This window comes from Pipra filicauda, unplaced genomic scaffold (genome assembly GCF_003945595.2).
Source record: "Pipra filicauda isolate LSUMZ 115617 unplaced genomic scaffold, ASM394559v2 scaffold3_size10097308_pilon, whole genome shotgun sequence".
Taxonomy (NCBI): domain Eukaryota; kingdom Metazoa; phylum Chordata; class Aves; order Passeriformes; family Pipridae; genus Pipra; species Pipra filicauda.
Genome location: NW_024104532.1, coordinates 4,697,593 through 4,713,230, shown reverse-complemented (window position 1 = coordinate 4,713,230; position 15,638 = coordinate 4,697,593). Strand labels below are relative to the sequence as shown.

The window sequence follows — 15,638 nt, the reverse complement described above, 5'->3', positions numbered from 1 at the left end:
CTAATTGACATCCCTTCTGCTAAGCCTGCAAGGATATCTCTGCAAAGTCTGTTCGTGACAAGTGACACTCACCAAGTGTCAGACAGAATCCACACGCTTCCTTCAGGGACATGACTGACTCTGAAACTACTGGTTCAGTCACTGCTGAGAAAGGTGTAATAAAGCAAAGTGGTTATTTTTACTTCCATGAGTGAAAGCAGCATCAGAGAAAAGGAAGAATGCAGGATGGACGTGGAACATTGCTGGCAATGTTCCTCCTTCCCAGCACAGTACTGTCGAAGCAAGGAAAAGTAATATGGTCAAGCTGTATCCTAAGGAGTGCTCTGTTGTGCAAATCTCATTTCTAAGCCTGTGCCTCTATGTATCTGTATTTTCTGAAATCAAATTTAAAGGCAGTCCAGCAGAAGACCATGGAAGGAGTCCCTGGAGGGTTCCAAAATCTGGCTCCCTGAATTTTAAAACTGTTTTGTTGTGTGCCGGGTGATAGTAAGGCTGAAGTTGCCTGTCATGGCCAGAGAACAGACAGAGCAATGCAGAAGTAAGGCCTGGAAATCACCAGCTAATGCAGGAATAGCCTCACTCAGCCAGATGTAATGGGGGATGGAGCATTTGCAAGGCAGGATGTACTCCCAAAGGCATCCCTAAAGCAACAGTGCATCTTTACTGTGTCTGTATCAATTCCCAGGTCAGGTCATCTCCTTAAGATGTACATATTTACTGAGCAGCAGATGTTTGCAAGGATAACCTTTGCTATGTCAAATAAATAAAACCGAAAACCTCAAAATGGCCAATTTTCTGTTTTGAAATGGGCAGTTTAAAATGAAAAGATGCTTAGAGCTGACTAAGGACTGAAATCCCAGATGGGTGAGCACTGCAGACACGGTCACAGCAGGGTTAGCAGGTACCTACATTTGCTGAAGCCCATGACCCCGGCAGGATGGCACCAGCAGCCACACAGCAATTGGAAATAAGGATCCAAAAAGTGGCAAATTGGTAAAAGACAATCAAATCCCAGCAGATGTACTGAAAGTCCTTGACTCTTTCCTGGAAATCCCAAACAACTGACCAAAATTTCTTGAGAAAAACTGGCTCTTCTCTGACACAAACACCCCAAAAGCCTTAGAAAAAATTTTGACTACTGCAATGGGGAAGCTTTTACACAGTGTGAGTTTACAGAGGAAGAGGTGGTGCATATAATGCTTAAATAAACTCTCCTACAGCAATCAGAAAGGAAGAGGGTTATTGAAAAAGGAAAAAGAACAAAGAAGTTAACCTAAAATTAAAATGCAGTTAAACAATTAGCTCTGAGTTGGAGATGTCTGCTGCCACAACGAATAATAGAACATGACAATAATTGCTCAGGTTTATATAGCATTTCTGGCCTTAAGGCATGTGGAGCTCTCTGCAAATGCTGATTTGCATTGTCTGAAAACACTCTGACTGATAAAACATATTATCTCTGGAGAGGAGAAAAACAGCCCAACGCATTCATCAAAGCTGTGCAAAGGTCAGCTGGAACAGAAGAGAAGTAGGTGGATAGCAAATTGCTATCCATAATAGAATTTTTTCAGGTACCAAAATTAGTTTTAAACCCTATTCTGTATCTCTGGAATGAATGGAGAAAGTCCCAAAGGACTTGGAATCAGATTCTGTATGTTGACATGTATTCTGAGGGATGTGTGTATTTATCTAAATGCCATTGTTTCAGTTGCATTCCATTATTTACATGATATGTTTCCAACAGGTCTGGGCTTTGTCACATGACGGGGGAGATGTCAGGCATTCCAGCTGCAGGGAGCATGGCACTATGGCCAGCAGTGCTCTGCTCTGGCCAGTGGACTCCTAATTACAGCTGGAAGGCAGAGAATCGATTCACTTCTTTGTCCATCTCATCACACCACTCCCAGCACCAGCTACTGCAGCATGTCCCGTATTCCCAACACAGGACACATTCAGAAGCTGAGCCAAATATCATTCCATGAGAGAGAATTAATTTTTCAGCAGACACTTTCCACTTTAGGTGTATGAACCTGAGTAAATATCTGGCATCATATCATTGATTCAGGAAGTTGGGATTAGATTATCCAGTCCAATAAAGGTGCTCCATATCGATAAGGACTCGAGTGAAATCAGATTAGAGCTTTTCCCAACAGATAATGTCCTGCTTTTTCATCAAGGCCTCCAAAGCAATGAAAAATAGCATTCAGATCACTCTGTGCAGCACAGGAGTTGTTTGCTTTTACTGTCAGGAGACCTGGAAGGATGAAAAAGTACATGTGGAAACCAAACCCATCCTTACTGAATGAGACCCACGGGGCAGATGAATTCCCTGCTTTTGTCACACACTCCCTTTGCTGTTTCCCTGCACTACCTTTTGCAGGGATGAGGAAGGGAAACTTTGAGGAGAGCAGCAGATGCTGGAGCAGAGGGAAGCAGAAGGGCAGTAGGTGCCGAGGCATCACAGCAAGGGAGGTGTTTCTGAAGCCCTTGAGAGCACAGTGTGAGCTCTCCAGAGCTGCCTGTGGGAACCTTGTTCTTGTTCCAGGCCAGCACAGAGCTGGGGACATGCTGTTCTTTATGCAAAGCAGAGGGAAATAAGAAACAGTCGTGCATGTCAGAGACCGAAGAGGTTTAATTGGAAAAGACAACAATTAATGTAAGTTACTTAAAGTTTCCATTTGAATCAGAAAGACAGTGAAGTGAAGTGAAACCCAACAATAATTGCAGAGAGAAGGAATGTTGGCCTGCAGCAGGACTAGTCATCCCATCCTTGTGGTTTCTTCTCTCTGCTTTTTCTAACAGAATCCTTCCTTCCAGCATTATCCTCTGACAGGAGGAGGATTATCCTCTGACACGGGAGGAGCTACCAGGAGCTGGATCACCTCTAACTTCTGTAAACCAGATTGCTCTCCATTTTCTGTAAGCAGTAATACAAAGACTGAGCAGGACACAGGGTGGCATGGGCAGGCAGCTACTGGGGCAGTTGGACTGAGCCCAGCTTCCCTGGACAGCCCATGGAGCACAGAATCCCCACTGCTTCCTGCAGAAAGGGCTTTTATGGAAACCTCCAGAATTATACCACAAACAGAGAAGTACCAAACCAGGGGTCAGCCATTCCACAGGGAGAGAGAAACCACATCAACCAACAGCAAAAGTAAATCTCAGACCAGAAAAAAACCCCCTTGCTTTTGTTACCAAAGCACAAATCGTGCAATAAAAAATAGACAAAAATCAGTCGATATTTTAGTTGCTTCTGAGCTCAAGGTGCCCTTCAGTGCCTTGGCTTCTCTACCAGAAACAAACTGATGCAGAAGAGAAGTTCTGATCTTGAATCTTGTATTAGGCCAAATAACAAAAAGGGGTTTAGCTTAACTCTAATCTCTTTTTCCAATATACAGACATATTGAAAGAGATTATCTTACTAAAATTGAAGGAAACTGGCATTTTAAAACCCTAATCCCCTCTTTCCTTTGTAGCAGATAAGATAAATATCTTGATTTCACTCAGTACAATTACAAGAATCTTTTCTCTTATCAGAAGTTCTCGGTTTCCTCCGGTGAGGCACCTTTTGAGCAGTGTACAAGGCTTCAGCAGTGTCCTGGTTATTGGCAGACAGGTTTTGGGTGAAGAAAGGTACCGGGCTCCTGTGACACAGGGTGCAGCACAGACACACAGCCCAGCGAGGTGCCAGCAATGCCTCACCATCCCAGAGAGCCAAAGGGATGCTGAGCAGGGCAGGGGAGCCAAGAAAAAGCAGGGAAGGGGCAGGAGGAAGAACCTTACCCCAAACCTCACAGATGGCAGATAAGAGACAAATAATTAGTGTCTCGACTTCTACCCTGGGGATAATCCCATCTCAACAACGAGCCTACTGCATTTACAAATACAAAGAAAGGCTTCAGCAATACTTTCAGCAAACACCCACAATAAAAAAAAAAACCCAGTCCTCCCACACACGAGCTGGAGGTGCAGCATGTAGGAATGGTCGTGGTTGGTTCTGTGAGCACAGACAGGCTCTGCCTTCCCAGAGCCACAACAGGGGCAGAGCAGGGGCTGCATCTCAGGCAGCGAGAACAGCTTGGCAGCAGCTCCCCACTGCCATGTCTTGCCATCAGCTCCCACCCCCTCACAGCTTCTCTGCCTTCAATTCATAGTGTAAATCCTGCTTGTTATTTTCCAGACTCTGCTGGAGCCTCCCTTCTTTATAAGTCCTAAGAGGAGTGGCTGAGGGAGTTGGGGGGCTCAGCCTGGAGAAAAGGAGTCTCAAGGGGGACCTTCTCACTCTCTACAACTCCCTGACAGGAGGGGGGAGCCAGGTGGGGGTCGAGCTCTGCTCCCAGGGAACAAGGGACAGGACAAAAGGAAACGGCCTCAAGCTGTGCCAGAGGAGGTTCAGGCTGGACATCAGGAGGAATTTGTTCACTGAAAATTGTTGTCAGGCATTGGAAGGGGCTGCCCAGGGAGGTGGTAGAGTCACCATCCCTGGAGGTGTTCAAGGAATGACTGGATGTGGAAGGTGGGTACAGGAAATCAGGGAAGGGAAGGGAAAGGACCCTTCCTGCAGCTTCCCACCCACCCAGCTGTGGCTGCTCGGCTCTCTGCACGTCCCCATGTGCGCTGCCAGGCTGCAAGTATGTCCTGACCATTGCTAATGCTTTCGACTAGGGTGGATTCAGCCTCTGCGGGCGCCACATCAGCTACCTGGAGGAGTTTCCTGTGCCACCAACTGCCACAGGGTGCCCTGTGCAGTCACATACTGGTAGGAGTCAGGAGACACAGAAACACACACAGCTTTCTTTGGATGAGGGAGAGGGGAAAGGAAGAAGACAGCTGTGCAGAAGGGGACCATGTATCATCTTTTAGTTTGTAGGTTGGTTGATGCTGAACAGAACACACAGCCAAGCCCTTTGCCACACGAGCAACTGTTTTCCTGTGATAACTTGAGCTGTTGTGGAACATCTACATTGCTGGACCCAAGGGCTCCTCTGCTCGTGGATCCTGCACAGCAGGTTGTATAATGTTCCCCTGCACTCCCTGACTCAGCCCATATCTTCTGTCTGAGCTATCATGTACCTACTGATATTTATAGCTCTCTGTGCCCTGCTTACAATCCCTCACAACTTCTAGTCACGGTGTTTGTGAATATTAGAAGGCTGTGACTGTGGAGAAGGCTGATGCCAAGTTGTAAAATCATGCCAGGGAAGTTGGAACATAAGTTTGATTGTAAATATTGGCAATGCTTCACAAAAAAAATTACAAGAAAGCTCCGTCAAAAAAGGACAAAACTCTTTTTTTAGTTGTTCTTGAGTCTAATTATCTCCTATATTTTACAGAATTCATTTTCAGGTTTGCAGCTAATGAAATTTAAGTGAAAACCAAATTATCTCCTGAATAAGGTTAACAATATTAGCATTTACAGACAGCAATCAGATCTCCTCCCAGCCTGCATTTGCCAGGTGAAACCAGACAGCTGTGCTGGGCCTGTGGCCCTGAGCTGCTTCTCCTGGCACAAGGAACTGATACTTGAACCGAAAACATATCTTGAGCAGCCTCTTGTTGCACTGCCCAGAGGGCTCAGCCCTGGGGCTGTGGCAAAATAGGTGAAATAACACTGAAGTTCCCATTTTCAAATGCACATAATTTGCTGTGTTTCTCAAGGTTTTGCTCAGAAATTGTCCAAAAAGAACTTAGTGGGCATGTGCTTTATCAGCACCTTCACAAAGGGGGGCCAGCTCTTGCCTATCAGTCCCATTAATAAGGCAGCTGCTGGAGAAAGGACATCACAGACCCTAAACCTTGGCAACCTGGACCTGCTCCAAGTCCCACAAGCAGAGCAAGTCCAAAATGCCTCCAAAAATGACCTGTGCAATTCCAGTGTGAACCACCAAGGGCTGAGGCAATGAAGGGAAGAGCAGACCAAGTCCAGATGATCTGTCTTGGGGCTAACGAACTTGTAGTAAAGAAGACATTAACATATATCAAAGCTCTGATCCATCTTGCAGGATCATTAAAATTCCCAGGCAGTTCCAGCCAGTCAGAAAGTTTAACCCTAATGGAATGGCTTTGTACTAAAGATCTTTATAGCTTAGGGCAGTAGCATCCTGTCAATGAAATTCTTTTCTAAATGATACCTTAGTGATAAGAAAAAAAAAATCATACATCTACAGTTTGTGTAAAGGGGGAAAACCCATTGGAAGTACATTTATCTGGCAATTATAGCTAAAGTAAAGAAACAAATTAAATTGAAGATGTGCATCCTTTGTGTTTAAAAATTGAGTCACAGTGAAGATTCACTTCCAATTTCAAATTTGGTCAAATCAAGCTCAAATAACATGTTTGTTATTGATGGGTTTTGTTCCCTTGCTGGGCATGTTTGTGAGTTTTGTACACCCAGGTGCCCACCTGTTGCTTCCCTATTTCTCCTTAAGAGCAAAACAAAACAAAAAAACCTTTCAGAAACTCTGGAAGAACCAATAAATATTGGATTTTACCCTTTCAACTAATTTGGAGGAGTCTCCAGGCAGCCTGGCAGAGCGAATGAGGAATGCAAACAACTGCCATGCACCTTCGCCAAAAAACATCTGTGCTGGGAGAGCTTGGGGCTTGTCAAACACCATGGGATGGCTCTGCCTCGGGAGACATGGAAGAGAGGCAGGAGAGCAGAGGACAGGCTGGTTTGGAGGCTCAGCTGGGCTGGGCTGGACTGCATTGGACTGGGCTGGACTGGGCTTGACTGGGCTGGGCTGGGCTTGGCTGGAGGGGAAAGCCCCATCACTGGCATCACCCAAGGCTGTGGAGGAGAAAGAGGAGGACAAGTGGTTATTCTGCCTCAGGAAGCTCTGTGATCTCTGTCTTAGGGCCTAAAGAAGGACCACAGAGAACAGGAACAGGAGGAGATATTTTACCTGAAAACCCAGATCCTGGAAATAGACTTGCCAGGTCCATCAGAAAGCAGCTCTGAGTAAACAACCTGTGTGTTTTCTGAGTTAAGCCACAACTGGAGCCCAAGAAATCCCACCATGGCAGGTGGGAAGGGATCACTGCTCCATCCCCAGGACCACCTCTGTGCACAGCTGTTGGGGAAGGGTGGCTGAGAGCCACAAATCACAAACCATTCTATGATTCTATAATCAGTTATCCTTTTGCTTCACAGCAGCTCTGACCTTCTCTTCCCTACAACCAGCATGGATTTATTTTTATTCCCACAGATCTGTGTGGAGTTGCTAAATTTCTAAAAACCAGAGACCTGAGTTGCTGAGGTGCCTGTTACAACAGAGCAGGGAAACACCAGAGCTGGCTGAAGTTCGGGAGATTTACTGGCACAATTACTCCTGATCTCTGTAGTGACCAATAACCCTGCACAGCAGTGCTCCAGCTGCACACCAGGATTTACTGCACACTTCTCCCAGGGTTTTTGCCCCTCCAGAGTGTTGACACGAGTGTGGGCTGAGGGGGTTATTTATCTGATTTTGTATTTATGCAGACAATGAACTTCCAGCCCCAAGGTGCATGTTTCTTTTTTTCCCAGCTTTGTTAGTTTGGGCTTTTTTAAGAGAAAAATCAGGATGTGTTTTACTTTGGAGAAATAAAATAGACGTTTTGAGAAGACCTCTCTGTGAGGAAAATGAGTGGTAAATAAACCTCTCATTAGAGCTTTCCCTGAAGAGACTAATACAGTGCTCTGTGCTGAGCAGTGCAGTTCTGAGAGGAAATAGGGGACACACCAAAGTGACCTCCTTGACCCAAATGTTCCAGAGTCTGTCTACTCTGATCATTGCTCAAATACATTTCACCCAAAGTCATCCTCTTTGCTGCGGCAAAATTTCAAAACTTGTTTTATCCAAGAATTCAAGCAATGCTGACCTGGGTTCCCACCCACTTGTGCAGAATGGGGTTCAATGATTCATGAAGGCACGAGTTTGTTGGTTTGTGTTGCATAAATATCTACGCATGACAAACGATACACAAACAATCTGTTTAAAGGGCAAGACAACATTTTTCAGATGATTCTGGAATTTTTCTTTCAGTCTCATGGTGCACTGAACTCCTGAACACGTGGTACAGCCATCCAGAAACTGCATCTATTGCAGTTCATTACTGTACTAATTTCTGCCATACATTAGCTGAGTGCTCATTGTAAATTCTCCTATTCACTCATTTTCCAGAATGATTCCCAAGTCTTTTCAGTGAACGATATTCCAAACCACAGGTTATTATAACTATGAATTGCAAATATTTAAAATGAATTATGCAATTTGTGCCGCAGCCAGAGAAATAAACCTTTGTGACATGTGAGTTGCAATCTCAGCCATTGAAAAATGAATTGGGCATGAATTTCGGATTGTTCCCACCCCTGCAGATTTCAATTCAACATTTGCACGTGTCTTGCCTGAATTCTGATGGTACAGATCAGAGTTGAAATAGATGAGTATCCAGGGATAAAAATAGGGGTTCTGGCAATTCCTACACTTTCAGAAAGCAAACCTGGAAAACAGGCAAATCAAAATCTTCTGTTGAAGCTGAATATTTAGTTCTTATACACTTTCCCACTGTACACACAGATACTGCTCTAACCAAGATCTGTCTCCTGACTGTTTGTGACATCCTTAAAACACATTTTGCACCATGTCTTGCCCTGTTCAAGGAATGGATGTCTCACACTAGCTGGTGGAGAGTTCAAGAACAACACGGGTGACTGACAGGAAATTCTTTCCCCATCTTCTGGTTCATAATTTAGGGATAAAGTGGGGTGGTTGCCATGGCATTAAGAAAGCTGTAATTACCCTCATATCGTGGTCAAGCCACTGTGCAGTCTCTGCTCCTCAGCCCCATCACCACTGGGGCTGTGACTGGCCCCAGCTGTGCTGTAAAAGGTCTCTCCCTGCCTGGGTCGCCCAGAACATCACAATCTTCACAGACTACTTAAAAATAAATTAAAACAAAAGAAGGAATGAGAACTGCTTCCCTAGTAGTCAAAGTCTGTGTGTGGTCAGGGCGTCTGCCTCTTCTCACTGCTGTGTTTTATTGAGTTCTGCTCCTCCTTCCCCCCCCATTTCTAATACAAATGTGAAAAATCCCAAAATGGGAATGTCAGAAAATTGTGACACTAAAGTTATCAGAAGAAAAAAAGAAGAAAGGCTTTCTCTGCCTGGAAGGCACTCCCAGGTCAGACGCATCGCAGAGCAAGATCCTCAGTTTTGACAGTGACAAACACATTCCTGCACTTGCAAATGCACCAGTGAGATGGGTGTGAGCAAGGACAGAATGGTGCAGAGCTGAAGGAAAGTTTAGATCCTCTCAAGATTGGAAGTGGAGTCAGAAATCCCAGACTTACAGTCAACCACTCCTGACTCCCTCTCAGGATAAATGGCTCATGTCAGCTTAATATAAATGGCAAATCTCTGTGGCTTTTGGGACAGGAACTCTGCCCACAAGGTCTGTCCTTCTTGGCACTGCACCCTCTGCCAGGGTACAAAAAGCAGCTGTAAAATCCCACTTGCACAACTTCCCAGCTGCAGAAGCTCTTGGTCGGGAAGAAACAACTTGAGGTTAGAAAAAGAAGTGTGTGAGTCAGGTCCCCAGTGCAGCTCCTCAGTGGGGTTGGTAGGAAGCCAGCCCATACAGGAAGGTTTCAATATTTCAGCTGCTGGGCACAAACCCCTTGTATTTCAAAGCTAGCAAAGAAATGTATGTTATATCTTGAGAGAACCTGCCTTACTAAATTCCTCCACCATTCGTGCTGGATCCAACCTTTTTGGCATTTAAGAGAGAAACACTGAAGAAATAAAAATTTCTCAAGTGAGATTAACTATCCACAGACTACAATTAGTTGGTTTGGCTTTAATCCCCATACCTCCACCATCATCAGTGCAGAATCTGCACTGGGAAAAGAAGCCACACTTTTCTCATCAGTTACAAAGCTGAGGAAAACAGAACATAATTGCTCTCTGAAGTGCTGATGTGCAGAGCTACCTCCCTCCAGCACACGGAGGGAGGAGGGAGTGCAGCAGTGGGAACTGAGTGCCTTCTGCAGGGCTGGAGTGATATGGAAAGGCAGGACATAATCTAAGTCAAGCATGAGTATGTTGGAGAGAGTTGACACCCTCTTATCTGTGACGAGACTTTTAAAAGCTGCAAGTGGACAATGCCCTGTGTGGGTTTGGTTCTTACTGAGTCTTTGCAATGGGTGTCACACCTGGATTGGCAGGATTGTCTACACTTCCATGGATAAATTCTATGTGGGAATAAAGGGGTACAAGTGGGAGGGAGAAGTTGGAAAAGAGGAAAGCGCGCTGTCAGCTCCACAGTGGGATCCACTATTCCCTGCAGCACACCAGAGCCTCCCCAGCCAGCCAGGATGGCTGAGACCACTGGCACCCCTGGGTTTAGAGGAAACTCCTCACATTTGCTTTGGCCACCACAGGGACATCAATGTGTTTAAAAAGTTTCAAAATTTTGTCAGCTTAGGAACACTCAGCAGAGAATGAAGGAAACCAGCAGCAGCTCAGCCCTCCTGGAGGTGTTCAGAGACTGCTTGATCACTCTCTCTGGAGCCCAGCTCTCTGCTGGCCTGAGCTTTCCTGTTCCCGGGACAAAGGCAGGAAAATGAAGTCTCACAGAGAGGTAACAGTGCAAAAGCAATGAGACAACTTAGAGGTTTGAGGAGTCACTGGCATTGCCATCTGCAACACTCAGATGTCAAACACCTGCACAGACCAAAGCAATTCAGCTTCTGGGCTGATGTGCTCCCTGCCCTCTACATCTCCAACCCTCACAGGAGAGAGGCTGCCTGCCCTCTCTCTGCCTTGTCTACTTAGCAAAAACCATCCTGTTGCTGTGTTTGCCATCCAAAAGAGACACCACTCTCTCCTTCTCTGTGCCTAAGCCACTGTGCTGGTCCCTGCATCCACTCGGTGCAGTCCTGAGAGCACAGAGCTACCCTGGTGAACCAGGGATGGGAGCAAGAGCTCTCTTCCCCTGCAGGGATGTGTTTTCAGCCTTCACACCTGCAGCTCCCCAGCCAGGGGGACCAGCTCACTCGCTGTGGGATGGAGAGCTGTCCCCAACAAGGGCTGCTCTCTCACTCCTTACTGCAGCAGAGGAGCATCTGACAGAAATACAGGCTGAGCATGGCACAGTGCCACACATCCATCACTGACAGAGAGCTCTGGGACCATGGGATCATGGTCACCAAACAGTTTTTAATCAGCAGGAGATAAATACGTTGTAATGTCCTTCATGACTTAGAAAGCTTGAGAGGTCTGTCTCAAGGTTGTGACAAGTCCTGCCACATCCCCCATCCATTATATGGCTCAGGACTCTTTCTAAAACTTCAGAGATCACTGCAGAAGGGAGCTTGGGCAAACCAGCAGATCAGACCCAGCTAGGAAGTGCTCTGTGTCCAATTTAGTCTCCGTGAGAGTTCAGCTCTGAACACTAAGACAGTTACCAAGTCCTTATCCGGGTGTGAAGACTCAAGTACCCATCTACCAAAAGAACAAAATCTCCTCTAGACAGTGGCATAGAAACACCTCTGGTTCTATTCAAAGACTGCAGTTTGTTCTGCAGTTAACAGGAGTTAACTGTACTTCCCTCCCTCCCACCTCTGTGCTCAGTGGGAAGGCAGCAGTGTCCCATCCCAGAGTCCTCCAAGCCCCTCTGTACCCACCCAGTGCACCGCCCACACACTCTGCTCTTGCAGTGAACACACTGAGGTAATCAGAGAAGGGAGGGGATGTGAGGTGTGCGGTTCAAATTCCCTGGAACCCGAAACTGCCAACTCTCAGGACTATGTACCATGGCCCACACAAGGCACCCTGGGCTCCTGCAGGGCTGGGTGGGCTGGGGCTGAGCTACAGTAAAAGGCATTTTCCAAGCTGCTAAGACAAAGTGGTAACACCCCTCCTTGCATAGAGCCATGGAATGAATGGCTCACAGTCAGGGTGCTTGCAGAAGTTCATCCTTTGCCTTTTATCACTTCAGAGGACACAGCAGTGGCTGGAGGGCCTACAAAGGCAGAACCTGAGAAGGAGCTATAGGAGGGTTGTGATCCCTTTCCTAGAGAAGATGAAGTAGGCAGCCTCCCCAGGGTGCTCCATGTAGGGTCAAGTTTTCCCCTCTGACAAAACAACACCAAAATGCACACACGACTCTTGCGTTCTCCCAACTCTTTCCTGAGCACACCCCTGGAGAAAGCACACATGCCAGCACCTGTTATCTACAAACCCAGATTGCCTGAGCACCCTAAGGATTTCTCTTGCCCCCTCCCTTTCTAAACATTTAATAGATCAAGACCTTTCAAAGCAAAACCAATTCAGTACAAAAACTCTGGAAAAATCCTCTCTTTCTAGTGACTCCAGGCATCTTGCAGCATCCAAAAAAACACTCACCTTAGCACGTGCGTCGATCCATTTATTGTGGTGGTGGAACAGGGCACCGTCTGCCCCAGGATGGAAGGTCTTCGGTATCGCTCATCCCCACAGCACAGGATGATGAGGAAGGCACGTCTGAAAGACTTGTTCAGGAAGGCGTAGAGGAAAGGGTTCAACCCTGAATTGATATAGCCCAGCCACAGGAAAGCCGTCCACAGCTTCCCCGGCACCGTGTAGTTTATGAAAGGGTCCACTATGTTTGTGACAAAGAAGGGGGCCCAGCACAGGCAGAAGCACCCCATGATGATGCACAGGGTCTTGGCAGCTTTGGTCTCAGTCTTCATGCGGTGGGTGCTGTGCTGGTCCGGGGGGTGCTGCCGGTCGTCCGTGGGGGCCCCCGCGCGCTGCAGCACCTGGATCTGCCGGGCGTGCTCCCGCGCCGTGATGTAGATGCGGTAGTAGGCCAGCACCATCAGGAAGAAGGGGATGTAGAAGGCCACCACGGAGCAGGTAATGGCGTATGGCTTGTTGACCATGAATATGCAGTAGGTGGAGTTGGAAGCCTTGTTGAACTGTCTTTGCTGAATCTGGGGTGGCAGGAGGAAGGACAAGGAGAAGGAAGAAGGAAAGAAGTTAGAATCATGGAATCAGAGAATGGTTTGAGTGGGAAGGGACCTTATAGATCATCCAGTTCCAATCCCCCTGCCTTGGGGACACCTTCCACTAGACCAGGTTGCTCCAAGCCTCCTCCAACCTGGCCTTGAACACTTCCAGGGATGGGGCAGCCACAGCTTCTCTGGGCAACCTGTGCCAGGGCCTCACCACCCTCACAGTAAAGAATTTCTTCCTAACATCTAATCTAAACCCACTCTCTGTCAATTTGAAGCCATTCCCCCTTGTCCTGTCACTACATGCTCTTGTTTATTCTAACAAGAGAATAACCCTTTCTCCTCTTTACAACTATAATATCAAAATTATTTAATTGGGCGTGTAAGGAAGTTTACCTGAAGTAAACATCAGTTGGTGTTGGAACCCTGCACTCCTTCTTAACATGCAGCTACAGATATCTGTGAACACCAGCAAGTTAGAAGGAAGGGCAGGGCTTGCACTGGCATTCAGAAAAGCTGGTACAGACAGCTGGGTGTCTTTTCTGGAAAGGTGGGGTAAGATATCAGTGAACAAAATCAGATACCTAGCATGGCTTGTAAAATAAGCAAAATGCACCTCCCTTTCCTACCAGCTGCCCATCCTAAAGGTGCTTGATGGGAAGCAATTTTGGCTTTGGCACCTTGTGACAGCAGCTTGCACCTCTTATTCTCCATGAGCCAAAAAGTATTCATAGGTCCTTGACTTGGCAGAGAAGGTGCCACATCTCTTTAAACAAGCTCTTCTAAATAAGGTGTTTTCACAGTTTACCATTTTTAATTCCTACAACTCTACATTGGAAGAAGAGCAGATGTGCAACTGAAATCCTTTCTCTGTAGGCAGAAACCTGCAAGTGAAGCCAGAGTGCAGTGGGGAAAATTGACTCCTGCTGGAATTACTTACACAGGTCTTCTTCTTACTTCATCTTCTTCCCCTGCTGAGGCTTACACCAAGACAGGGAATATTGGCAGGACTGGCCCAAAGCACTATCCCTTCTGGGGCAGTCTGGGATTCCTGGCTCTCCATACATCCCTTGCACATCAAGGAGGGACACTTGGGCTGTGATAGCAGGGGCCAGAACTTCCTGAGAGCTGCAGAGGCCAGGAGGAACCAAGGACTCCTGAGGTGTTTATCAGGAGCCAGTTGGGGGTTGGCATGTTTTCAAGGGACTACTCACTGAACTGATTCGTAGAGGTGGGTAAAATCCTCTCCCAGAGTCACCACTGTCCCTGTGTCAGTCCTTTCAGACAGAGTCATTTCAAACCCCCTTAAAGGTATCCTCCAAAGACACAACAGCCCCTCTGCATTGATAACAAGGTTTCTCCTCCAGCTTCCTTTTCCTTCCTTTCCCTGAATATTGCTTTTTAAAGACGAATACACAGTACCAAAGATATCTGAATGGTGTATCTCCTTAGCTACTCACCAGATCAATGATGCCAATGCTATTCCAGCCTTGCATGATAGGGAGGAAAGAAATAAATGTTGGGATTACCCAGCACCCTCCGAGCATTACAGCGATGCGCAGTGGGGTCATCTTGTTCCTGTACACCAGAGGCTGGCAGCAGATAGCATAGTACCTGCAAGGAGAAAAGGGAGAGAGCCACTGTCATCAAAAGAGCCTTCCAAGTCTTCTAAAAATAGAATTGTAAAGCCTTTTCTCCAGTTTCTTTCTCCTGCCTTTCAAAACAGAGGAAAAAAGGAGTCTATAGCCTATTTCTGTTGATTTCCTCTTACACAAGGAATTCAGGAAATTTCCACAGCATGAGTAAATAAGGTTTCAGAGTGACTTACAAGGAAAAAACAGTGTTTTCTGTTTTCCAGCCAGGGAAGATGAGGCATAGGTTAATGCTGTGGTTTGTCTGAGGTTGCAGGGCAAGGGAGTGAGTCCATACTCAGCCCCCCTCACTCCCTACACTGAGTCACTGAGTCCTCACTCTCTGTACTGCAATGGAGGAATTTCCCTTCCTTCCATTCAGCCTTAACTGAGCCAATGTTGGGGTTTTCCTAACTGCAATGGACATTTATTTTGACAAGGCTTTAAAAGCTGTTACTGCAAAGTCTTTCAAAGCTGTGAAAATGTCAGTAAAATGAAATGTGTTTTTCCATAACCAAGCTCTCTTTCTGCCTCCCAGAAATCTACCTCTTGTCTGGCTGGGCTTTAACCTTCTGCCACAAGGACAGGGAAATATCTGCATGGGGCTTCTAGTCTTTGCATCATCAGGGGGATGTGCCTTGCACTCTCCTTCCTCCTCCAGATCCATTCATATTCAAAGTACAACAGGTCCCCGCTCCTAAAATAACAACTAGCTATGAACTAAAAATGTTTTCTGAAAGAGGTAAGAAACCAACTCTTCTGTTTGTTTGGTCCCTGTGCCACCCACCTGCAGGTGGATTTCTGCATCAGAAAGGTGCAGCTAACCTAAAGCTGGAAATCTCTGAGCTCTGAAAATCTTATATATTTATAAGCAGAGCAGATCAGCAAATACCATCCTGTTGCAGACTTTTGGTGGTCCTGACCAGACAATCTCTCTCAGGTTCCCAATGAAATTTTTTTGATATTTAGATTTTTGATGTCCCCAGACCTGCCACAGGACTTGGGCCCAGAGACACAAGATGAGCCCA

General features: G+C 46.4%; 1 protein-coding gene across 3 annotated transcripts in view; it reads right to left on the bottom strand.

Moving 5' to 3' along the window:
- HTR4 (5-hydroxytryptamine receptor 4) overlaps window positions 1-15,638 on the bottom strand; it is a 90,254-nt gene that overhangs the window by 24,452 nt on the left and 50,164 nt on the right. For all 3 annotated transcript variants that reach the window (XM_027718803.2, XM_039385266.1, XM_039385265.1), the window contains exons 5-6: window positions 14,440-14,593; window positions 12,390-12,958 (exon numbers count right to left, since the gene is read on the bottom strand). In XM_027718803.2, coding sequence (XP_027574604.1) covers window positions 12,390-12,958; window positions 14,440-14,593 — 723 coding nt within the window. The remainder of the gene's footprint in view (window positions 1-12,389; window positions 12,959-14,439; window positions 14,594-15,638) is intronic.